General features: G+C 34.8%; 1 protein-coding gene across 1 annotated transcript in view; it reads left to right on the top strand.

Annotated features, from left to right (window-relative positions):
• The window catches only part of LOC150099828 (U3 small nucleolar RNA-associated protein 15 homolog), a 191,377-nt gene that overhangs the window by 43,907 nt on the left and 120,282 nt on the right, over positions 1-27,188 (top strand). Inside the window, exon 4 of the mRNA XM_090404114.1 lies at positions 14,851-14,974. Within this exon, the coding sequence (XP_090260240.1) occupies positions 14,851-14,974 (124 nt within the window). The remainder of the gene's footprint in view (positions 1-14,850; positions 14,975-27,188) is intronic.

The following is a 27,188-nucleotide window of genomic DNA, read 5'->3' on the forward strand; positions in this document are numbered from 1 at the left end:
GTTGGGGTTGTTTTCAGATTTGTTCTAGTAGCTGACTTTTCGCTGTTCGCTCTGGTTCCCTGTCGAAAACTACGGGGGCCTTGTTTAACCGGGGGACGCCCCAGCCTGCATGAAATTTTGTCATGTTGTACCATCATTTTGTATATTGGTTTAACTAGTAAGAATACAATTTGGTCAGCTAAATCCCAAATTGCCAGCCCATCCTTGTTCGTTCAGTATTCAGGTAGATACCCAACAGGGTGCACCACGAGAAGGTGAGGATTGGACATTAGGTCAGAAGCCCTGGTCGGTTGTCCGCACTCCTTTAAAGGTTATGTGGAGGTCTCCTCTAAGTTATACAGCTTTGACCCTTAAGCACCCATACTTAATTAATGTAAATATTGAAAAGTTTTGGAGACAGAGGGCATCCCTGTCTTATTCCTTGTTTTATAGATTGTTTTTCAGACAACTTTTCATTTATTTTTATTTTTATTTCATTATCTTTATATATATTCAATATTGCATGTAGTAAAAATATTAGGTATATTTATTCTTTGTAATATATCAAACAACAACAAGAACAAAAAAAAAAAAACCACATACAGATTCCTCTAATCACAACGAGAATCAAACTATGTATGTATGTATATATAAAATTCAAAGTAATAGTATCCTACTGGTGAAGATACTTCACACGCAAACATGCAGCTTACATTTTGATATAGTATTAAACCAAGAATGTAATTTCTTGGCATCTTTAATTTCTTCACACTTAAATTTGGCTAATTTTCAGATAGAAGGCAATTGTGCTATAGTGTTTTATTTACTCTTCTGACAAGAACATTATCAGAATAGTTCTTCTTAACATGGATTTTTAGGCCAGGTGGACTGTTCCAGTCTTATGCCATATCTTTCTTAGTCTTCCGATTCTTCTTTTTCCACTTATTTTATATCTGTATAATATTTTTGGTAGTCTGCTGTTGTCCATTCGATTTTGCATTCCATGTTGCAATCTTCATTATGTGTTTCTTTTTCCACTTTTGTTTACCTTTTCCCTGATAATCAATCCTATTCTGGGTAAATCCAGTGGTAGGGCTGCTACTGAATGCCTCTGGACAGGCAGATCTAACAGCATTTACTCTGTTAGGATGTTAGAGTTATACCACCCATACTCAGTCACCAGTGCTTTGTTTGTACTTTTAAAACAGGATGGACCACAAGAAGGTGAAGTTGGCATTTGAGTGGGAGAGGCTGCATATTGCGCTTCACCACCATTTCCAACCCTTATCAGAAGAGTACATTTTAAAAAAAAATTACGATATTAGAAAGGGACTTGATGGTAGCATTCAAGAATATGTTAGCAGAGCTAATCTAATGTGGTATGGCTACTTAAATAGAATGGGTGAGGAAAGGTTAGCAAAACAAGTGTTTGATGCCAAGATGGTAGGAAAGAGACCCAGAGACCGTGAAGGTCTAGCACTAGGTGGATTGATTCAGTCAGAACTGCCTTAGAAGAACGAAATGTTAGATGTGACAATATTGGAGTGCTTACAAGTAATAGACTAATTCGGAGGTAAATTGGGGAAGGAGATTAATAATAATGTAAACTCAATCCCTGCTATACTGTTATAGTAACTTGAACACCTTTTTGGATACATATCAGGAACTTGATGATGTAAATTAGTTACATTTAAAATTATGATTGTTGTCATTGTGCACTAACCTCCTTGATTGATATGTGCATTTCTTGTACAAATAAATATGTAGGATCCACATATCCTATTGAATTATCTGAAATCAAGTTAATGTTTAATCACTGTCTCTGGTAATTTTTTCTTCCTAAAATTAAGAGAGATAGAAATTGGGTAGCAATCAGAGTAATTTCTCTCCCAGCTCTATAAAGAACTTTATTTTATTTTTGAAGAGCTTGAACTGTTCTTTTTTAAAGATGTATTTTAAAAATCAAGGAGCGGTATGATAGATTGTATGGATAGTCTCCCCCCCCCCACACACACACACACATTGAGTCTTCAGACTTCATGGAGATGCCCATACAATAATAATGATTTTACATTTAGTATTTGGTTAGTGTTATTTTGTAAATGAAATAGTGTTTTTTTTTTTTTTTTTTTTTGTTAAAAAGACATACCTTATACAAGCTCATCCAGAGCAGGCTTTCACAAACATCCACCCACAGCAAGATTTGAACCCACAGCCTGTTGGTTGAAGAACAAGTATGCTACTAACCACTCATCCAGCCAGGCTGGCATTTAGTGTTTCCACACTAATTCATTTTTTTTTCTGCATATCACTTTTCAAATATGTCTCCGAAGCCAAAAGAAACTGATACATAAGATTAAGAGATGTAAAATTCAATCTTTTAAAATTTTGAAAGCCCGTTAATATTTTAGGAATATGGTAATCATATTTGGGGTAATTAAGGGTCAAAGCTGTATAACTGAGAGTAGACCTCCACATAGCCTTTAAAGGAATGTGGAGAACCGACCAGGGCTTCTGACCTAATGTCCAATCCTCACCTTCTCGTGGTGCACCCTGTTGGGTATCTACTTGGATACTGAATGAACAAGGATGGGCTGGCAATTTGGGATTCAGCTGACCAAATTGTATTCTTATTGGCTTAAACCAATATACAAAATGATGTTATAACATGACAAAATTTCATGCCGGCTGGGGCGTCGCCCAGTTAAACAAGGCCCCCGTTGTTTTCGCCAGGGAACCAGGGTGAACAGCGAAAAGTCAGCTACTGGAACAAAGCTGAAAACAAACCCCAACGCAACATCACCAGAGTTAAAGATCAGTACTATCAACATAAGAAGCCTGAATGGCAAAGAAATGGAGCTAGCTGAAGAATTAGATAAGTACCAGATCGACATAATAGGGGTGATTGAAACAAAAAAGACTAAAACTGGTGAAATCTTTCTGAGCAATAAATACAAAATTTTATATTCAGGAAATGACAATCAAGGAAAACAAGGAGTAGCCATAGTATTCAACACAAAATACGAGGCTAATCTTCTTGAATGGCAGTCAGTCTCAAGTAGAGTAATGTGGACAAATATGAGAATGGGGAACTGGACAATGAGACTTATTTGTGCCTATGGTCCCACCTAAGGTTCTACTAAGGTAGAAGTGGAGGAATTTTTTGAGGCTTTAGAAAAAGCAACTGACACAATGAAAAAGGAAAAGTTGGTCCTTGTTGGAGATCTAAATAGCAGAGTAGGAAATGATTGTGAGACATACAAAAATATTTTGCAAAATCTGGAGAAAAGAGCAAAGCTAATAATGATGGCAAATATCTGTTGGATTTCTGCTCAGGGCATGGACTGGTTATTACTAACACCATGTTCCAACATAAAAATGTGCACAAATTCACATGGAGAGAAGAGGCTAGGAATAAGAAAAGTCTCATTGACTATGTTATTGTTGATAGTGATGTTTTCTCCCTGGTACAGGACACCAGAGTGTACAGAGGATTTGAAATTGGAAGTGATGACTGTTTAGTCTTGAGCAGGTTAAAATTGAATTTCATATTGAACAGAATAACATGTAAGAAAGTTTTAAAGCAAATAAAAGTTGAGCAGCTCTCAGATGTGAACTGTAGACTAAAATACACAAGGATTATTGAAGAAAAAATTAAAGAGTTTGCGAACAGGAATCAAACCTTGGAGATTCACTGGCAAACTCTGAAGAAAACATTGATTGATTCTGCCAGAGAGGCATGTGGTGAGGTTGTCTGCAAGGATAAAAAAATCAGAACTCCCTGGTGGACACAGGAAGTTAAAGAGGCAGTGAAGGAAAAGAAGAAAGCATATCAAAAGTTCCTGTCAAATAAGTCAGCTTTTGCTCTTAGAGAATATAGAGACAAATGCAAGAATGCTAAACACTGTGTAAAACTAGCTAAACAAAAGTCATGGGAGGACTTTGGCAAGAATATAGAAAATTAATATCAAGAAGGTGGCAAAATATTCTGGAGGTTGTTGAAGAAGCTTAGGAATGGAGGATAAACTGCTGTAAAAGGAGTTAGAGATGATAAAGGTGACATGAAAACGGGAGAAAAATATATTCTTGAAGTATGGAATAATTACTTTGAAAAACTGCTAAATGAAAGAAGCAATGATGACATCACAGTGGTAAAAAAAACTGACCAGGCATGCAGTCAGGAATACACATCCATACTTGAAGTAGAAAAAGCCACGAAAGGCTTGGAATGTGGAAAGGCAGCAGGAGTAGATGATATTCAACCAGAAATGCTGAAGTATGGTGGTATAAGAGTCTTACAGTGGCTGCACTGCATAGTTAAGAAAGCCTGGACAGAGGGATGAATTCCCAATGATTGGAGTTGAGCTCTATAGTACACATATATAAAAAGGGAAATAAAACTGAATGTGAGAATTACAGAGGTATTTCTCTACTGAGTGTTCCTAGCAAGATTTATGCAAGTATACTTGAGAAACGGTTGAGAAGAATTGTGAAAGAAAAGCTTGGTGATGAACAAGCTGGATTCAGGCCAAATAGAGGCTGTCAGGATCAGATCTTCACTTTACAACAAATAGTCGAGAAAGCATGGGAATATAACAAAGATCTGTATTTAAGTTTTGTCGATTTGGAAAAGGCATATGACAAGGTGCCAAGAGAGAAGCTATTCAATATGCTGCTGTTATATGGTGTCAATGGGGCATTATATCAAGCAATACTTAGTCTTTATTTTAGTTGTAAGTCAGCAGTTAGAATTGAAGGAAGTACAATAGATATGGTATGAAGGTCAGCAATTAAAAGACAAAGACAGTGGAAATAGGCAGAATCATTGAAAATGTCAACTGTGTTGTGAATGGAGAACCTGTGGAACAAGTAAAACATTTCAGCTACTTAGGCACGATGTTTACTGAAGATGGTAAATTAATTATAGAAATAGACAACCGAATCAGCAAAGCTGGTATGGTAGGAAGTCAATTGAATAAATTTGTATGGAATAAGAGAGAAATTAGTCGGAATACTAAATTTGCTGTATACAAGACAGTGTTCAAACCAGTTTTAACTTATGGATCTGACAGCTGGGTCAGAAGTAAAACACTTGACCAAAGACTAGAGACCGCAGATATGAGAGTTCTGAGAAAGATTAGAGGCGTGAACAGATGGCATCAATAGCAATATCATATTAAAAATGAGGATATTAGGAAAGAACTTGACATTGTCAGCATCCAGGAATGCGTTAGCAGAGCTAATCTCAGGTGGTATGGTCACTTAAGCAGATTGGGCAAGGAAAGATTAGCAAAACAAGTGTTCTCTGCCAGGTTGGCAGCAAAACGACCCAGAGGAATGCCAAGATATAGGTGGATTGATACGGTACAAAGTGCCTTAGATGATAGAAATATAAGATCTGATAATGTTCGAGTCTTGACAAGTAACAAACTGATTTGGAGGAAAATTGTAGATAGGAAGTTAGTAATGATGTAATTTTTTTCATGTAGTACTATCATATCCTGTACACCCCTTGAGGGTACATGGCAGGAATTTGATGATGATGGTAATTATTGCATTCTCATCTTTTCTCAGAGAATTTCTTTCTCTCATCTTTGTATTTTAGAATCATTAATAATAAATAGAAATGGTCTAGATTATTATTCATTATTTTTAACAATTTATATCTAATATATTTTAATATATCTTCACCTCGTGTTGTCTAAGGGTTGAAGCTAGATGACTGGAAGGAGACACAGACATTGACTTTAAGGAGTATGGAGAACTGACCAAGGATTTTGATCCATCATTCAGTTGTCACTTTGTGAGATAATAAATAATGTGAGAACTTGTATGCCATAAATTCTCACTCAATATCTGCATGGATGAGCATATTCTTATCTTGTTGCTGTTTTGGCAACAACAAAAAAAGACATCAGTAATAATTAAATAAAACTTTAAGCATAAAAAACTTACTGTTTAATACTGGCCATATACAAATATTTTAACATTCTTTTTCTACCAGTTTTGCTAGCAAACTGTCTAGCTTTTTCAAGGTGTTGACGGAAAAGTATAAAAAATACTAGTAAATGGAAATTGAAAGGAACGTTAAAAACGTAAACACTCTAGTAGCTAAGGTTGCACCTTTGCGTGACAGAGACTGAGTGGACTTATTGTTCTTAATCATTATCACGCATGCGTGTTTGTTGTAAACGCATAATGTGATTACTAGCTAGCTGTAGTTCAGATGGATTTAGAGAGAGAATGAAGATTTTCCATGAACTGGAAAAACTGGAAGGAGGGACACCTAAAATACATAAAAAAGGATATACCTCTCCATCCAATCGTTGATTGGAGATCATCCCCAACTTTCCTTTTGGCTAAGCATCTTGTAAATTTATTAAATAACAAAATAAGATTAGCAGAATCCTATATCAAGAATAGTCAGCATTTTGTAAATAAACTCCAACCCATTAAGATTGAACCAACAGACATACTAGCCAGTCTGGATATTGTGTCCCTCTTCACCAATGTACCAGTAGAAGAGGTAATAAACATCATTCAAGACCTCTTTCCTCTAGACATCACACAGATGTTTAAACGCTCCTTCAGTCTAATTTCTTCAAGGTTAATAACACTATATACCAACAATTAGAAGGCCTAGCAATGGGAAGTCCACTATTACCGTCTTGTGCAGACCTTTTCATGGAAAAACTTGAAAAAGAAATCCTCTCAACAATCTCTCCTAGACCATCTATGTGGTGGAGATATGTTGACGATATTTTCATTATATGGCAAGATAGCTTAGAAAACCTAAAATCGTTTGTGAATAAAATCAACTCCATACATAACAAGATAAAATTCACTCTGGAAGTTGAAAACAACAACCATCTGCATTTTCTAGAGATCTTGATAAAAAGACAATCAAACAGTGTCAATTTATCTATTTACAGAAAGCCGACAGACACTGGAAGATATACCTTCATTATACTTCTAACCATCACAAGAGACACAAACTAAGCATTATCCATATGTTGAAAAATAGAGCACGTAAGTTTATATCAGAAGAGGAGGATACACAGACTGAAATCTCACTAATAGCCAAAACATTATCACAAAATGGATACCCTCCGAACATCATCAAAAAATATCTATATGGTGACCCCACAAAGAAACAGTAGAATTATTAACTCAAAAATTTCCTTCTGATATAGTTGAATTATTCAAATTTGTTATTATATCTGGTTACCACCTGGAAAGGTTAAACTTACAAACAGGAAGAAGGAACACAATGGGATCTCCTTTATCACCAAACTTAGCAAACCTGTTTCTAGAACACCTTGAAGAAAAAATATTCACTTTTGAACTCAAACCAAAAATTTGGTTACGATATGTCAACGACATATTTGCAGTCTGGGATCATCCTGAACAGGAATTATAACTGTTTCTTAAATAACCTCCTTCACCTCGCATCAACTTTACGCTAGAAAAAGTATCTAAACAGGATATCTAGTTTCTGGATTTACACATTCAAAGAAACGAAGACGGTTCCATCACCATGTCTGTCTATTACAAGCCTACATTTTCAGGTCGCTACATTAATAATTCTTCCGCTCATTATCCATCTCAGAAATTTGGCATCATTAAATCGCTAGTTTCAGGAGCACACGAATTCTGCTCCTCTGAAGATTCTCTAAACCAAGAACTAGAAATAATCAAAAATATAGCTATACTAAATGGATATAATCTTAAAATAACTCAAAAAAATCATTAGTCATCTTCCCACACATCAACCCAGACAAGAAGAAGTCCATAGGATTCCCATACCTTATGTCACAGGCATCTCCGAACGTCTTTCAAAAATTATGAAGAAATACAATTTTGCCACTACTTAGAAACCTATCAACCAAATCTATAACATGTTACCTGGCGTTTATAAGATCCCATGCTCCTGCAAATTGTCTTACTTTGGTCAGACAGGTAGGTCTGTTCAGAAACCATCTCGGAACATCAAGACCACATTATTCTTTTCAAACCGCAGAAATGTGGTCTCTCCTGACACGGAGTTGAAAAATCCAAACCATAGGATCCATTGGAAGAAGTCGAAACTTTTACACAGATCTTTATATAAATGTGAATGTTTATATAAAGAAAGTGCTGAAGCCCTACTACACAGACCAAATTTAAACTGCAACGATGTTCTTACTATTCCTAAAGTATAGGAGATTGTCATACAAAATTGTGTAAAATAATATATATATATATATATATATTTTATTATTTTTTTCTTTTTCAGTTATATTTAATTTACTTCTATAGCACGTACTGCACGCATATTGAGATTCCATTCTAATCATGTGCCCTAACTGTATGTTATTCCTAGTATTGTTTGAACTACTGTACTGATGATGTCCCAAGATACTTGGGATGAAATATTTATGAATTAAATAGTCATTACTGTGGTTAGTACGCGTGTTTTTTAGTGATGAAAGATAACTTTCATTGTAACTATCTGTATAAAAAAGAAATGAAACTGAATGAATGAGAAGTATAGAGGAATTGCCCTGCTAATTGTATTAAAATTTATGCATGGATACACAACAGAGTTTGGAGCAAAACAAGCTGAGATCTGGCAGATTAGTTTATCATAGTGATATTTTTAGTTTAAGATAGTCAAAGTAGTTACAAGTAAAGAAAAAGGTTGCATCGGAAAGAGCATATGATAAGGTGCCAAAAGAAAAGCATTTCGGAATTTTGTAATTATGTGGGGTGCTTAAGGATCAAAGCTGTATAACTGAGAGGAGACCTCTACATAGACTTTAAAGGAATGTGGAGAACTGACCAAGGCTTCTGACGTAATGTCCAATCCTCACCTTCTCATGGTGCACCCTGTTAGGTTAGATTACCTGGATACTGAACGAATGGGGATGGGCTGGCAATTTGGGATTTAGCTGACCAAATTGTATTCTTATTGGCTTAAACTACAATATCAAATGATGTTACAACATGATAGAATTTCATGCCGCCTGGTTAAACACGGCCCCCGTTATTTTCGCCAGGGAACCAGGGTGAACAGTGAAAAGTCAGCTACTGGAACAAATCTGAAAGCACACCCCAACTCAATATCACCAGAGTTAAAGATCGGTACTATCAACATAAGAATCCTGAATGGCAAAGAAATTGAGCTAGCTGAGGAATTAGATAAGTACCAGATCGACATAATAGGGGTGATTGAAACAAAAAAGACAAAAACTGGTGAGATCTTTCTGAACAAAAAATACAAAATGTTATATTCAGGCAATGACAAGCAAAGAAAAGAAGGAGTAGCCATAGTAATCAACACTAAATACGAGCCTAATCTTCTTGAATGGCAGGCAATTTCAAGTAGAGTGATATGGGCAAATATCAGAATGGAGAACTGGACAATGAGACTTATTTGTGCCTATGGTCCCACAGAAGGTTCTCCTAAGGTAGAAGTGGAGGAATTTTTTGAGGCTTTATAAAAAGCAACTGACACAATGAAAAAGGAAAAGTTGGTATTTATTGGGGATCTAAATAGCAGAGTAGGAAATGATTGTCAGACATACAAAAATATTTTGGGAAAATTTGGTGAAAAGAGCAAAGCTAATAATAATGGCAAATACTTGTTGGATTTCTGCTCAGGACATGGACTGGTTATTACTAACACCATGTTCCAACATAAAAATGTGCTCACATTCACATGGAGAGAATAGGCAAGGAATAAGAAAAGTCTCATTGACTATATTATTATTGATAGTGGTGTTTTCTCTCTGGTTCAGGACACTAGAGTGCATAGAGGATTGAGCAGTTAAATTTCATATTGAAAAGAACATGTAACAATGTTTTAAAACGAATAAAACTTGAGCAACTCTCAGATGTGAACTGTAGACTAAAATAATAAATGATAAAATATACAAACATTATTCAAGAAAAATGAAAGAGTTTGAGAACAGGAATCAAACCTTGGAAATTCAGTGGCAAGCTCTAAAGAAAATATTGTTTGATTTTGCCAGAGAGACATGTGGTGAGGTTGTCTGCAAGGATAGAAAAATCAGAACTTCATGGTGGACACAGGAAGTTAAAGAGGTAATGAAGGAAAAGAAGAAAGAATATCAAAAGTTCCTGGCAAATAAGTCAGCTTGTGCTTTTAGAGAATACAGAGACAAATGTAAGAAAGCTAAACACTGTGAAAAATTGCTAAACATAAGTAATGGGAAGACTGGTAAGAACATAGAAAATAAATATCAAGAAGGTGGCAAGATATTCTGGAGGTTGTTGAAGAAGCTCAGAAATGGAGGAAAGAGTGCTGTGAAAGGAATTAGAGATGATAAAGGTGATATGAAAACTGGAGAAAAAGATATCCTTGAAGTCTGGAGTAATTCCTTTGAAAAATTGCTAAATGAAACTAGCAGTGATGACAGCACAGTGATTTAAAAAAAAAAAAAAAAAAAAAAAAAAAAAAAAAACACTCACCAGGCATGCAATCGCGAATACATATCCATGCTTGAACTAGAAAAAGCAATCAAAAGTCTGAAATGTGGAAAGGCAGCTGGAGTAGATGATATTAGACCAGAAATGCTCAAGTATGGAGGTATAAAAGTTTACAGTGGCTACACTGCATAGTTCAGAGGGCCTGGACAGAAGGACGAATTCCAGATGATTGGAGTAGAGCTCTCATAGTACTTATATATAAAAAGGGAAATAAAACTGATTGTGAGAATTACAGAGGTATTTCTCTGAGTGTTCCTGGTAAGATTTATGCCAGTATACTTGAGAAACAGTTGAGACGGATTGTGGAAGAGAAGCTTGGTGAGGAACAAGCTGGAATCAGGCCAAATAGAGACTTTCAGGATCAGATCTTCACTTTACGATAAATAGTAGAGAAATCATGGGAATATATTTGATCTGTATTTAAGTTTTGTTGATCTGGAAAAGGCATATGACAATGTGCCAAGAGAGAAGCTCTTCAATATACTACAGTTATATGGTGTCAGTGGAGCATTATATCAAGCAATACTTAGTCTTTATTTGAGTTGTAAGTCAGCAGTTAGAATCGAAGGAAGTACAGGAAGATGGTTTAATGTTAAATCTGGTGTGAGACAAGGATGTACATTATCCCCTCTGTTATTCATTATCTATATGGATCACATTATGAAGGAAAGTGGTATTAAACATGATATCAAAATTGGAGATGTTAATGTCAGCTCTTTGCTTTATGCAGATGATGTTATATTTCTAAATAAATCTGCTACAAGTCTGCAAGATTCCCTGACTAACGTTAATAACTGTTGTAATAAATATGGTATGAAGGTCAGCATTAAAAAGACAAAGATAGTGAAAATAGGCAGAAACATTGAAAATATCAACTGCATTGTGAATGGAGAACCTATAGAACAAGTAAAACATTTCAGCTACTTTGCCATGATATTTAGTGAAGATGGTAAATTAAATATGGAAATAGACAACAGAATCAACGGAGCTGGTATGGTAGAAGTCAGTTGAATAAATTCATATGGAATAAGAGAGAAATTAGTCGGAACACTAAATTAGCTGTATACAAGACAGTGTTCAAACCAGTTTTAACTTATGGATCTGAGAGCTGGGTCAGAAGTAAAACACTTGACCAAAGACTAGAGACTGCAGATATGAGAGTTCTGAGAAAGATTAGAGGCACGAACAGATGGCATCAATGGCAGTATCATATTAAAAATGAGGATATTAGGAAAGAACTTGATATTGTCAGCATCCAGGAATGCGTTAGCAGAGCTAATCTCAGGTGGTATGGTCACTTAAACAGAATGGGCAAGGAAAGATTAGCAAAACAACTGTTCTCTGCCAGGTTGGCAGGAAAATGACCCAGAGGAAGATGAAGATATAGGTGGATTGATATGGTACAAAGTGCCCTAAACGATAGAAATATAAGATCTGATAATGTTGGAGTCTTGACAAGTAAACTGATTTGGTGGAAAATTGTAGATAGGAAATTTGTAATGATGTAAATTTTTCGTGTAGTACTATCATATACAGGGTACATGGCAGGAATATGATGATGTGGTGTAAATGGAACGCACATTTTAAGTTGTTCATTATAACCAATTAATAATGGGATCAGTTATGTTAATTTAAAGTTTTTTATTTGTAGAATTTTCTGCTATGTTTCATAACTATTTTCAATGCAATTTTAGATAAACAATCACAAAAAAAAATGAACATCTATTCAATTGAAAGCACATGATGTTATATTGACTCTGCAGGAGAATAGTTTCATTTGTATTAATAGATATCCAAAAATAATTGCAATGAAATAAATTAGTTAATAAAATATTTTTAAATATAAACAGTTTATTTATTATGATTTACAGAACACATGAATGGTGAGTATTAGTCACTATAACTTCTCAAAATTGAGAGAGTTTAAAGCCGCCATTTTTGTGAAGTTTGTATTGTGAATGTGTGATCCACAGCTTTCTTTGTACAGTTTTTCCATAGGAAAATAAGTTTTATGTAACACTTTGGTTTTGTTCCACAGAATTCCATGTTTTGTAGATAATGCATGGTTTAAACTAGATTTATTGGGTTCTTTAAATGAAATATATTCTTGATGTTCTTCAAGACAAATTTGTGCAGAATGACCAGTCTGCCCATAATAACATAAGTCACAAGAACAGGAGATTCTGTAAACTCCAGGATAAGAAAGAGGAGGATATTTGTTTTTAGGAGAAATAAGGAAGGTATTAAGTTGACAAACTGGATGGAACAAGACTTGTAAATCAATCTTCAAAGTAGTCTTGCTAATTTTTCTGAAGTCCTTTAACATATGAAATACACATTCTGGTAACTACTTCTTGAGGTGGGCTAAGACAAGGCTATAATTATTATTTTATTGATACTGTTTGTATTCTAACCATTACAGATAAAAGTAGCTCTGATAATAGACAGTTCTTTTTTTAGAAGAGAATCTGTAGAACATATTTTATGAGCTCTGTCTACTAGATTTGACTACACCAGTTTCTGACAGCGGTAATGATACGCTGTCAATGTAGAATGTTGGTCAATGTAGAATGAGAACATCCAGAAAAGGATAATTGTTATCTTCTACTTTCAGGGCATATTTGATTTTTGAGTTTATTGAATGAATATTTTTAAAGAAATTCATGAGGATCAGACAAGGAAGAATTCCACACAGCAAAAACATCAACATATCTGTTAGCAAACTATATATTTGCTACAAAACAGCATTCATTGAAACAAAACCAGTGTTATATAAAAGTTATTTTCTTCGGAAAGTTAGTTATTTTTTATTTTTGTGTTGCAAAGACATCAAAGGTCACACTGCACCAAGACACAGGTTACAGCAGTACTTATGGTAAAGGGTTAGTAGGACAATCACAAACATCCATGTCCCTGGAGGAATTTGAACCCGTAGCCTCTTGACTGGACAGTGGATATGCTAACCACTCAACCAACTAGGCCATCGCCTCTTCTGGAAAGACTGTACAAGTCCAAACTTTAACAAAAATGATTGCCTTAAAGTTACCCAATTGTGGGAAGTTATACTAACTAGTACTCATCATTCATGTGTGTTCTGTAAATTGTAATTAATTAACTGTTTATATTTAAAATTATAAAATTTTAATATTAAGATATTAAAATAACTATAGCATTCAAGAATGTGTGAGCAGAGAATGCGGTATGGTCGTTAGGATCACTGAAAAAAAATTGAAGAAAAAAGTATTAGCAAAACAAATCTTAGATATCAAGATGATGGGAAAATGGCCCACAGAAATCAAGTTAGGTGAATCGATGCATTAATAGTACTTCAGAATATTGAAATTTAAGGTTTGACAAAATTGAGATGTGACAAAACCTATAGAACATTAGTATTGTGTGCAGCTAAGGATTTTTTTTTTGTGTGTGTGTTTTTATTAATCTTATATATTTATCGTGTTTTTATTTTATTTTTACATAATCTGAAAACCCTGCTCTAGAACACAAATGTGGAACTTTTTAAAACCACTTCAGACTTCCCTCCAGTAAGTTGGGAAGTGATCTCACACCTGGCAATGAAATTCATCTCTCACCTAAAAATGGACAAAGGCATCAATGCCCACATGGTTTGAATTCTACTATGTCCGAAAGAAGATATCAGGTTTCCAATCTTTGGGTTTTCTCTTTTTTTTGGACCTATGGGTCCAGAAAGAAAAGAAAACCTGATGGTTGGAGAGCAAATATGCTTATCACTTGGCCAACCAGGCTAGTGAAGTTAAAGAATACTTGGTTATACAAAGTATAGTTTGAAATTAATGTAACAAGAGATACATTTTTTCTTTCATTTATGAGATTTTTATTAGAGAGTAATGGTAGTAAATGTTTTGTAGCCTTGTTGTAGGTGCCAAAACAAACAGAAAGCATCAAAAGCAAACTCTGATCTATAATGTCAATCAATTTTCTGAAATAGTTTCAGTTAGAGTACTTTATCAATTTATTGTGCTTTGCCCGATATGAACTCCACTTCCCAAGAAGTCCACTTTTGTCAATTATTTTCAGTAATTTTCTCTGTTGATATTTAGAAGTGTAACAAAACTGGTTTTATGGAATGGCCTCATTCCAAAAATTCCTTTGTTGTATAAACTATTTTAAATGGCTGCGATTCATTTAGCAGATTAAAATGCTTTTCTTTTATTTTTTTTTTTTAATTTATAAATACTCACTTCCTCTTTATTTATTTATTGCTTTGCTTCAGGATTCAAGTTAGTTATTAACTGTCTTTTTCTTTTTTTTATAGCATAACTTCATATTCAGATAAGCAACTTTTCTAGTTCTTCTCATAAATATATAAAAAATAACTCAAGACTAATTTTTCCCTTTTAGTCCTACCCATAGATGCAAATTCAGCAGTAATGCTACTAATGTGATAAGTTTTTCTGATGACAAGTCTGTTCGAATATGGGATATTCCGTCAGAAACTCAAGTTTTAAGTTTCGAGGAACATCAGGTAATAATCTTCCTGGTTATAAAATTTAGAAACAAAATTTAAAATTCATCACAAATGTAAAGGATTTCATTTATTATTATTTTTGTCATTTAATTAAAATTAGAGTGATACTTTGCATTATTTTTGTGTTTATTAACCTTTTATTGTTGTTTTTAGCTTTTTTTCCTTCAAAATAGAGGAACTTTTCAATTGGAGTGAAACTAACTACTAATGAAAAAAATGTTGTCTTCACTTCTGAAATATACTTTAATATTAAAAAATACTTTTAAACAATCCATAACTGCAAACTAATTTGAAAATTATAGGTAGCTATAAATAGATGCAAGCTTTGAAGAAAAATTTGTTAATTCATATTAGCTGATTGGGTGGGAGTGAAATGAATGTGTAACCTTATTAAACAATAGATCTATAAGAAGATGATGTAAAAAAATATCATGAGAATAGGAGTGAGAGCAGTTATGAAATATATAAAACACAGCCAGAAAAAATATTGTGCAGAAAGCTAAATCAGAGCATGAAAAATCTTTAAAGGTACCAGTGGCATGACTATAAATAATGAATTACAAGTAATTCATTATTAACTTTAATGAAATGAAAGTGCAGATATTTCTTACTGAAAATAAAAAATATTATAAATAATATTTTAATGATATTATTTATTAATACTAATTTCTAGCATGCGGCAACAGTTTTTAATTGGTAAACCACCGACTGCTCTATGTACTTTGTAATCTGATTCCTTTGATTGCTTGTTTCTGTCCATTGATGATGTACTGTTATTTTCAGTATGAAATATCCATACTTTCATTTCATTAAAGTTAATCACTGTGGTTATCGTGTAATTTATTCTTTAGAGCATGAAAAGAAATTGGCTATGCAGGATAAAGTTCATCTAAAAGAACTTTATCATTATGCTGCAAGTCGAAAAAAGGATTGTGGAAGAATAACTTTACTGAATGCAGATGTTACCTTTGTATCAGATGTAGGTGAGATTGTTTAGCTAATGAGTGCTCAGTTTGCTAAGATATATCGAGCAGGTGCATATAGCATAGTGCACAGCATTACTACATTGAATGAAGAGACAGAAGTGCATGAGATTGAGGTTGAAGTATTGCTTATTGCAGTAGGAACAGATGGAATGTGAGCTTAATTCACGAAGCATTTGATGTGTTTGTATAATTTGTGTTCTGACTCAAGTACCACAGGAAGGAAAGATTATGATAGGTTCCATTGCACAAGAGTGTAAAAATCGATATATCCAACTACCAATCAGTATCTTGGGAGTGGTCATGAAGATTTTAAAGAAGTTGGTAAGTGCTCACATGCTGAAATGGGTTTATTAAAGGGAGGTCATTTTTTAACAATTTGTCCATGTTTTATAACAATGTTACAGCTGAGTTGGTTAAAGGGAGTGGATACACTGTGATAATGTTGGACTTTGCTAAGGCATATGGTAGAATACCACATGAAAGGCTGTTACATAAACTGGAGAATGTGTGATTTGAATATAAATGCTTGACTTAGATAAGTGGATGGTTGGTGCACAGGTATCAAAAAGTGGTATATGGTGGGTGAATCTGCCAGATTTAAGGCGACCAGTGGTGTAAACCAGGGATCAGTCTTTGGACTATTGTTGTTCATTTGATTGCTGATGATGCAAAGATCAGGGATGCTACTGATATCTAGCACTACAGAAAGAATTGAATAGCCTGGAAATGTGCAAATGACAGTGGCTGTAAGTTCACTGCTAGTAAGTGCACGTTATGCACATTGGTGTGATGAGATTTCCATTGGCATATTATATTGGTGTGGTTATACTACAAGAAACTGATGAGACTAGGGATCCTGGAGTTATGATGGATAAGAATTGACAAACATTGATAAAATTGATAAAACAAGCATTGACAAGTAAAGATAAGAAAGTCAGTTTGCCCCTTTACAAGGCATTGATGTGACTGCACCTGGACTACGATGTGCTGATTTGGTCTCCTGAGTTTAGAGGGTATCAAGAAGCTGTGGAAAGGGCAAAGAAGAGTTAGAAATGTTATATTGCAATTATGGAATGTAGAATGTGAACATACTGAAGTATGTCAACTGCAAACCCTCTTAAGCAGGAGAAAGAGAAATTGATATAGAGGTCTATAAACTTCTGAATGAATATTATGGGATATCATCTCATGAAATTTTTCATTATATGGAATGTGAGGAGAAAACATGGGGTTGGGGCATCCATGAAGTTACCTTTGTATGCTATTAGAAAGGGGTAAGAGCTAGATTCATTGAGCAGTGAATAGAACGTGGTGAATGCATTTAAGAACAGGTAGTATGACAGCTAATGTGGATGATGTACAGTCTTCCTTGATGAGTCCTTGACTTCCTGGAAGCCTCAGATGATCATAATAATATGTTTAAAAACTATACCATTTGGAATGAACGTATGCTAGAACATGACCATATAGTTCATTATTAAAAAATTGTGGAAACAACTACTCTGTTATAGTAAAACTTCTGTTTAATATAAATCAAAATAACTACCTGACGTTTCGACTTTCATAACAGTGGTTGTTTTCATGATTTTTTAATAATGAATGCAGATCATATAACTATGAAAGAAAGGACATGGTTCAGATTTGTTTCAATCAGATAATTTTTATCAATTAAATATAGCAAAATGAATTAAAGTGATAAAGTTTGATAAAGGTTTCACTGGGCTGACAGCTGTTTTGTACTGGTTGGTTCTCTTCAGAGACCATGCAGAAACTCTAAGAGAGCAAAAACTCTCTTTCAATACTAAGGAAATTGAAATGTCAGAGAAATGTATTTTTCATAAGTGAACTGTCTGTCAGTGCATAAAAGTAATTACTAAAGAAAGAGCCATAAGGCTTCATTTCAGTAATGTACAATTACAAATGCAAAGTGGATACTAGATCCGACATTATTTCCAAGCTGAATTTAGAAACTATGAAGGTTTCGATAGTTGACCTGTGAGCTTACAAGAATACGATCCTTGGCAAGTGTGCTAATAAAAAGTGAATCTTTGGACTCTTGGGCAGTACTCATGTCTTTCAAGTAGTACACAATAAGGCAACTCGGGGATGCCAAGGATTGTATTCTTGTAAATCTCTCCGGTCAAATTATGAAACTTTCATAGTTTTTACAAATGTTCGGCTTTGAAATAATTCTGGATTTGTTGATTTCACAAAGATTATTATGACCATCAAATTTTGGCTAAGTATGTTTTCCCTTTCTTGGGTGCGTTTAAGGGTCAAAGCTGTATAACTGAGAGGAGACCTCCACATAGCCTATAAAGGAATGCGAAGAACCGACCAAGGCTTCTGACCTAATGTCCAATCCTCACCTTCTCGTGGTGCACCCTGTTGGGTATCTACCTGGATACTGAACGAACGAGGATGGGCTGGCAATTTGGGATTTAACCGACCAAATTGTATTCTTATTGGCTTAAACCAATATAGAAAATGATGGTACAACATGACAAAATTTCATGCCGGCTGGGGTGTTGCCCGGTTAAACAACGCCCCCGTTGTTTTCGACAGGGAACCAGGGCGAACCGCGAAAAGTCAGCTACTGGAACAAATCATAAAACACACCCCAACTCAACATCCCCAGAGTTAAAGATCGGTACTATCAACATAAGAAGCCTGAATGGCAAAGAAATGGAGCTAGCTGAAGAATTAGATAAGTACCAGATCGACATAATAGGGGTGACTGAAACAAAAAAGACCAAAACTGGTGAAATCTTTCTGAGCAATAAATACAAAATGTTATATTCAGGAAATGACAATCAAGGAAAAGGAGTAGCCATAGTGTTCAACACAAAATACAAGGCTAGTCTTCTTGAATGGCAGGCAGTGTCAAGTAGAGTGATGTGGGCAAATATCAGAATGGGGAATTGGACAATGAGATTTATTTGTGCCTATGGTCCCACAGAAGGTTCTACTAAGGTAGAAGTGGAGGAATTTTTTGAGGCTTTAGAAAAAGCAACTGACACAATGAAAAAGGAAAAGTTGGTCCTTGTTGGAGATCTAAATAGCAGAGTAGGAAATGATTGTGAGACATACAAAAATATTTTGGGAAAATTTGGAAAAAAGAGCAAAGCTAATAATGATGGCAAATATCTGTTGGATTTCTGCTCAGGGCATGGAACTGGTTATTACTAACACCATGTTCCAACATAAAAATGTGCACAAATTCACATGGGGAGAAGAGACAAGGAATAAAAAAAGTCTTGTTGACTATGTTATTGTTGATAGTGATGTTTTCTCCCTAGTGCAGGACACCAGAGTGTACAGAGGATTTGAAATTGGAAGTGATCACTATTTAGTCTTGAACAGGATAAAATTGAATTTCATATTGAAAAGAATAACATGTAAGAAAGTTTTAAAGTGAATAAAAGTTGAGCAGCTCTCACATGTGAACTGTAGACTAAAATACACAAAGATTATTGAAGAAAAAATGAAAGAGTTTGAGAACAGGAACCAAACCTTGGAGATTCGGTGGCAGGCCTTCAAGAGAACCCTGATTGATTTAACCAGAGAGGCATGTGTTGAGGTTGTCTGCAAGGATAGAAAAATCAGAACTCCATGGTGGACACAGGAAGTTAAAGAGGCAGCGAAGGAAAAGAAGAAAGCATATCAAAAGTTCCTGGCAAATAAGTCAGTTTTTGCTCTTAGAGAATATACAGAGACATATGTAAAGAAAAAACAAAACACTGTAAAACTAGCTAAACAAAAGTCATAGGAGGACTTTAGCAAGAACATAGAAAATAAATATCAAGAAGGTGGTAAGATATTCTGGAGGTTGAAGAAGCTTAGAAATGGAGGAAAGAGTGCTGTGAAAGGAGTTAGAGATGATAAAGGTTACATGAAAAGAGGAGAAAAAGATATCCTTGAAGTATGGAGTAATTACGTTGAAAAATGAAAACGCTAAATGAAACAAGCAGTGATAGTACAGTGGTAAAAAACACTGACCAGGCATACAGTCAGGAATACATATCGATACTTGAAGAAGAAACAGCCATCAAAGGTTTGAAATGTGGAAAGGCAGCATGAGTAGATGATATTCGACTAGAAATGCTGAAGTATGGTGGTATAAAAGTCTTAGAGTGGCAGCACTGCATAGTTCAGAAAGCCTGGACAGAGGGACGAATTCCCAGTGATTGGAGTTGAGCTCTAATAGTACCCATATATAAAAAGGGAAATAAAACTGAATGTGAGAATTACAGAGGTATTTCCCTACTGAGTGTTCCTAGCAAGATCTCTGCAAGTATACTTGAGAAACGGTTGAGAAGAATTGTGGAAGAAATGCTTGGTGAAGTATAAGCTGGATTCAGGCCAGATAGAGGCTGTCAGGATCAGATCTTCACTTTACGACAAATAGTTGAGAAAGCATGGGAATATAACAAAGATCTGTATTTAAGTTTTGTCAATCTGGAAAAGGCATATGATAAGGTGCCCAGAGAAAAGCTATTCAAGATGCTACAGTATGGTGTCAATAGGGCATTATATCAAGCAATACTTTGTCTTTATTTGAGTCAGCAGTTAGAATTGAAGGAAGTACAGGAAGATGGTTTAATGTTACATCTGGTGTGAGACAAGTATGTACATTATCCCCTCTGTTATTCATTATCTGTATGGATCACATTATGAAGGAAAGTGGTATTAAACATGATATCAGAATTGGAGATGTTAATGTCAGCTCTTTGCTTAATGCGGACGATGTGATACTTCTAAATAAATCGACTACAAGTTTACAAGAATTACCTAACTAAACTGAATAACTGTTGTAATAGATATGGTATGATGGTCAGCATTAAAAAGACAAAGACAATGAAAATAGGTATAATTGTTGAACATGTCAACTGTGTTGAGAATGGGGAACCTGTGGAACAAGTAAAACTTTTCAACTACGTAGGCATGATTTTTACTGAAGATGATAAATCAAATATGGTAATAGAAAAAAGAATCAACAAGGCTGGTATGGTGGGCAGTCAATTGAATAAATTCATATGGAATAAGAGAGAAATTAGTCGGAACACTAAATTAGCTGTATACAAGACAGTGGTCAAACCAGTTTTAACTTATGGATCTGAGAGCTGGGTCAGAAGTAAAATACTTGACCAAAGACTAGAGACCGCGGATATAAGAGTCCTGAGAAAGATTAGAGGCATGAACAGATGCCATCAATGGCAATATCATATTAAAAATGAGGATATTAGGAAAGAACTTGACATTGTAAGCATCCAGGAATGCGTTAGCAGAGCTAATCTCAGGTGGTATGGTCACTTAAACAGAATGGCTGAGAAAAGATTAGCAAAAGAAGTGTTCTCTGCCAGGTTGGCAGTAAAACGACCCAGAAGAAGACCAAGATTTAGGTGGATGGATACGATACAAAGTGCCTTAGACGATAGAAATATAATTTGTTGTTTCAAGGATACTTGCGACATAAGACTGAATGATATAATCACGTAATCACAAGAAAGATATTTAACCAAATATTTCGGTCTGGAAATAGCAGACCATCTTCAGTGGTATTACAAGAACAGTTTAAAAAATACAAGCTAGATTACTAACAATAGATCATTAAAATTAGAACATGCCACGTGATGTTATATCACTAAGTATGAAATGGAATTGGCTCAACATGGGATTGAAACTGACTACAGCATCCTTTGGTCCAGGTCTCACCTCCTACATAGATCCCGTTATAGGTTCGAACGATTGTTCAAGGAAAGCGTGGAGGTCTTGCTACATCACCCCAACCTGAATCGTAATGACTGTATATCTATATCAAAAATCTGGGAAAGTCTAATCAAGATTACTCATTAATTAATTTTTTTTTTTTTTTTTTTTTTTTTTTTTTTTTTTTTTTTTTTTTTTTTTAGCAAATTCAGTCATGTTTCAACTTCAAAATATTCCGTTTCATACTTAGTGATATTACATCACGTGGCGTGTTCTAATTTAAAGAGCTATTGTTAGTATTGTAGCTTGTATTTTTTTAAGTTTTCTTGTAATATCACGTCTGCTATTTCCAGACCGAAATATTTGGTTAAATAAATATCTTTCTTGTGTGATTACATGATTATATCATTCGATAGAAATATAAGATCTGATAATGTTGGAGTCTTGACAAGTAACAGACTGATTTGGAGGAAAATTGTAGATAGGAAGTTAGTAATAATGTGAATTTTCATGTAGTACTATCATATCCTGTACACCCCTCGAGGGTACATGTCAGGAATCTGATAATGATGAATTTTGGCTAAGTATGTTTGTCTTTATTTTTCAAGTGTGAATAAGAGGGCAGTTGTGTTAATTTCTGTACATCAGGGGCGAATATTCGGGGTGTGCTAGGTGTGCAGTGCTCATCTAAGAAATATCAGTATCAGTTTTTTTTTATATAAGAAATATATAAGAAAAAAACGGATATTGTTTTTTTTCTTTTGCTTGTGCAAAATAGCATCTGTTGAGGTTGCAAAGCTTTTTAACGGTATGGAGACATTTTTATTCAAGTCTTCGGAAACAACAGACGGTAAAAAATATCTATTCCTGAATTACAAATAATTACATAAAAAAAAAGCAAAAAGACGGTAAAAAATATCTATTCCTAAATTACAAATAATTACATAAAAAAAAAGCTAAAAGATATACGACAAAAATATGCTGATACTAAAAAAAAAACTAAAAAACTAATCAATTTAGGATTCCCGAAAGTGTGGATAATTCCGATAATGATCAGGTGTTATGTATACTGAGTCTCAGAAAACAAAATAAAATTCTTGGAAAATTGAGCGAAATATACACAAACCAGAGAAATACACGTAAAATGTGCAACAAATTTTATGAGATGATTTGCTGCTCCATCAAACCATATTTATTCCTGAAATACTCTCTCTCTCATAAGTTTTTTTTTTTTAATTATGCCATCATGAATTCACTTATTCATGTTTAGAATTTATAGGATCGTGCCATTCGCTCTACCCAGCTACTTATAGGACACACATATCACAATGATAATTATTAATTATTCTTTACCATTAATGAAAGTGTTTCTACTCACAATTATTCCTTCCTATTCTCACGTCTTATAAATGATGGTTCACATATTTTCATCTTTGAGTATTTCAGATATACTAACCAAATATAGCATTCTCCTTCATTGTTGTTTTCTAATCAATCATAAAACAGATTGTTCCCCCACTCTACGTAGAAGTATTCAAAGTTATTAATTGGTCCAATGCAGTTAATTGCATTGGACCAATTAAGATGAGTGCTGATGCGCTATGCACTCTCAAAACTTTCATACATCGATAAAATGCAATCCTACGGTCATGGGCATCTGCAGGAGAGCCCTTCCCCAAGGATCGATTAAAAAATTCCACAAATTATAACCGTAAAATTGATTGAGACATGTAATCTTACACCCTCGACCCTGGGAACGCTTTGCCTGTCTTAAAATTTTATTATGGGTTGGCCTGTTGCAGGGTAGCCATAGAACCCATGTTTTATTACTGCAATAAAACATATGTTCCTGTTTTTGGTTCATCTTTTTCATTTGTGGACAGTGACCAGTTAGTTTGCCCTCTGTCTAGTAAGTTACAGAGTGAAGTGTGAATTGTTAATTTATAGTGAAACAAATTTAAACAAAAAAAAATACATTTTTAAAAGGTAAGTGTATGTAATTTAATATTATTTTACTTGTTAGTTTTATGATTTTTTTTGCTTTTAAACTGAAATAATTTAATTTAGGATTAATTAATTATTTGATTTTTTTAATATATGAAATTGTGCTAAAAAACTATTAATTCTGAATACCCCCCCCCCAAGAATTGAAGATCATTAAAATCGATGCAAAATGAAAATAATGTATTCACAGTTTACATCGACAAATAATTACATAAAAAAAAAAAAAGCCAAAAGATGTTTATTGATGTAGTTATTTAATTAAATCAATAATTAAATTAGTCGGAACACTAAATTAGCTGTATACAAGACAGTGTTCAAACCAGTTTTAACTTATGGATCCGAGAGCTGGGTCAGAAGTAAAATACTTGACCAAAGACTAGAGACCACAGATATGAGAGTCCTGAGAAAGATTATAGGCGTGAACAGATGGCATCATTGGCAGTATCATATTAAAAACGAGGATATTAGGAAAGAACTTGGCATTGTCAGCATCCAGGAATGCGTTAGCAGAGCTAATCTCAGGTGGTATGGTCACTTAAACAGAATGGGCGAGGAAAGATTAGCAAAACAAGTGTTCTCTGCCAGGTTGGCAGCAAAACGACCCAGAGGAAGACCAAGATATAGGTGGATTGATACGGTACAAAGTGCCTTAGACGATAGAAATATAAGATCTGATAATGTTGGAGTGATGACAAGTAACAGGCTGATTTGGAGGAAAATTGTAGATAGGAAATTAATAATGATGTAATTTTTTTTTTTCATGTAGTACTATCATATCCTGTACACCCCTTGAGGGTACATGGCAGGAATTTGATGATGATTATAAAAATTTATTGATGTAATTATTTGTCTCCAAGGCGAGACAGTGACCCCCCCCCCCCCCCCCCCGCCTGGAAAACATGACAGCACACCCAACCGAAATGATGACACGATGCCATTGGTATACATATATATTATTTGTACACTTTTGCGTTGTTTTGGAGGTCTGACTTAATGGTCAAAGCTAACTAACTGGGAACAAACCTCCTCATAATCTTTTAAAGAATGCAGAGAGATGCAACTGGGACTTCTGACTTAATGTTCAGTCCATTCAGGTCAGGTCTCTGGACTGGCTGGCCCAGAGACCTGACCTGAATCCCATAAGACACCTTTGGGATGAATTAGAATGCCGACTTCGCTCCAGACCCTAACGACCCACATCATGAACTGCTCTGGTTATAGCTCTTCAGGAAGAAATGACTGCTATTCCCCCAGAGATTCCGACACCTGGTAGAAAGTTTCCCTCACAGAGTTAGAGCTGTCATAGAAGCAAAGGGTGGGCCCACCCTGTATTAATGTCCACTACCGGAAAGTGTGTCACGGGGAAAATCTGATTACAGTTTCAAGTAGGTGTCTGGATACTTCTGATCAGATAGTGTATATGGTGTCTTTTCAAGTGATGTAATAACTGGTATGGATGGCAAAATTGAAGAGTGATCAGTGAATTCTTGGGAAGAATATTTTTAAGGATAGCCATAATGCCAAAAGTATAAGGGACTGTGAATGGCTTAGAGGAAGTGTTCCACTAGAGATGGAATTTGTGAGGTTATGATCTGAATTACCAAGAAGAAGGGTCACCTCAGCAATATATCTGGTGAAAAAATCCAGAGTGTTGGCTGAATGGAAAGAATGTTTGTATATTCTGGTTGGTCCTGCATTTTTTGAATAAGCAGTATATTTAGGAAACAGTAATTCTTGGATCTCCTGCTGAACTGCTGCTAACTACCTATACTTGTATAGGTAGTTAGCAGCAGTTCAGCAGGAGATTTTAGATTTTGGACTTCAGATTTCTTGTCTACCATTTTTTACTTATTTTGTGTGTGTGTGTGTGTGTTATCACAATTTTTATATTGTATTCCTGATGATTTCTCTGTTAGAGAAACAAATGTTGGAAATATTAAACCTGTGTTTAATTATTTAATTGTGTTGTTTTCATTCATTAAGTGAGTAGAAAATGCTAGGAAGCAATTGGATGTGCCAACATCCAATTGCTTCCTAGCATTAGAAGCCAACTCCCTTCTTCCTTTATAATACCTAAAGATAAAGCTGATTTTCTGGCATCATTCTCTTCTAACTCCTTCACAGATGGAAAAACTGCCATATCAGAAACAGTGCACCACATTCCTACTCTGGTCTTTTGGGGGAGGGGAAATCAGAATTATCATAAATAAATAATCTAGTTATCAAAAAGTCATCTGGTTCTAATGGTATCTCCCCAGATGTACTCAAAAATGGAAAGAATGGTTGTATATTCTGGTTGGTCCTACAATTATTCAAAAATTCAATTTTTGAATTTTTGAATAATTTTTGAAATTTTGAACAGTTTATTTAGGAAACAGTAATTCTTGGATCTCTTGCTGAACTGCCAATGCTAGCTACCTATACTTGTTGTTCCACAACTACCACTGTCTGATATCATCTGTACCCTTAATATTCAATTGGCATTTATCCCAATACATGAAAGTTAGAATATATCTACAGTGTTCAAAAAAAAAAAAAAAAAAAAAAAAGATAAAATTATGCTGTCATGCTACCAACTTATTGCTCTCACCTTATTCCTTTCCAAAATAATAGAAAAAGTCAACTTCTCTTCTACTTAGCAATCCATCAGTTAAACAGTGATCACCACTATTGATACTCCTCACTCTAGATTTATGGCATATCTCTTATCCTACAGATCCAATCACTATACACATGGTATGGATAGATTTAAAGAAATATGCTATTGCTCTCGGCATATTTAGATCATTTGATTGTGTTTGGGCATTGAGGCCTGCTTTAGTAAATCATCCATTAGTTTACCTTTAACCTTCTGTAATATTGGATAGCTAACTTTCGCTCTAGTCATGATGAATATCTTTTCTGAAGCTCCTTCACCAATGCAGGAGTGTCTTAGGGTTTTATTCTCATTGACTGGTAATCCTCTCCACAATTTGATGATGGTACATACCATTCATCCTATTTATTCATTAAACTTTGCAGCGCACAAACATTTTAAGCTTCAAGATCTACAACCAGTGCTTTAAACACTAATCTCTATACCATTCTGCTGTAAGTTCATATTATCAGGTCACCTTTCAGTGTTACCAAAATGCAAAGTTTTGCTTTCTTTCTCATGAAAAGATCTCAGCTTACTTTCTGCAATGCACAAATTGCCAGACTAGATCACTTCTCCCCCCCCCCTCTCGGAATAACATTTGTCTCTGGCCTTTTCTGGCATAACCCTTTCACATCAGTAGCTTCCTCAATCTCCAAAAAATTTAAAGGCCTTTTTAGAAGCATTTCTGCTCAGTCACTTTGGCTGATATATGATCTTTCTGTTGCTAACTCACTTCAGCCACTATCTCTCAGATGGTCTGTGTTTTTTATAGGTACTATGTGGGCACTATTTCACCAGACTGGCATCCAGCATTCTTCTTAAAACACGAATAATAGCTGCCCAGTAACTTGTCTTTACATTCCAGCTATAAGTG

Source organism: Typopeltis vanoorti, chromosome 14, assembly GCF_054136105.1.
Source record: "Typopeltis vanoorti isolate ZY-2024b chromosome 14, IOZ_Tvanoo_1.0, whole genome shotgun sequence".
Taxonomy (NCBI): domain Eukaryota; kingdom Metazoa; phylum Arthropoda; class Arachnida; order Uropygi; family Thelyphonidae; genus Typopeltis; species Typopeltis vanoorti.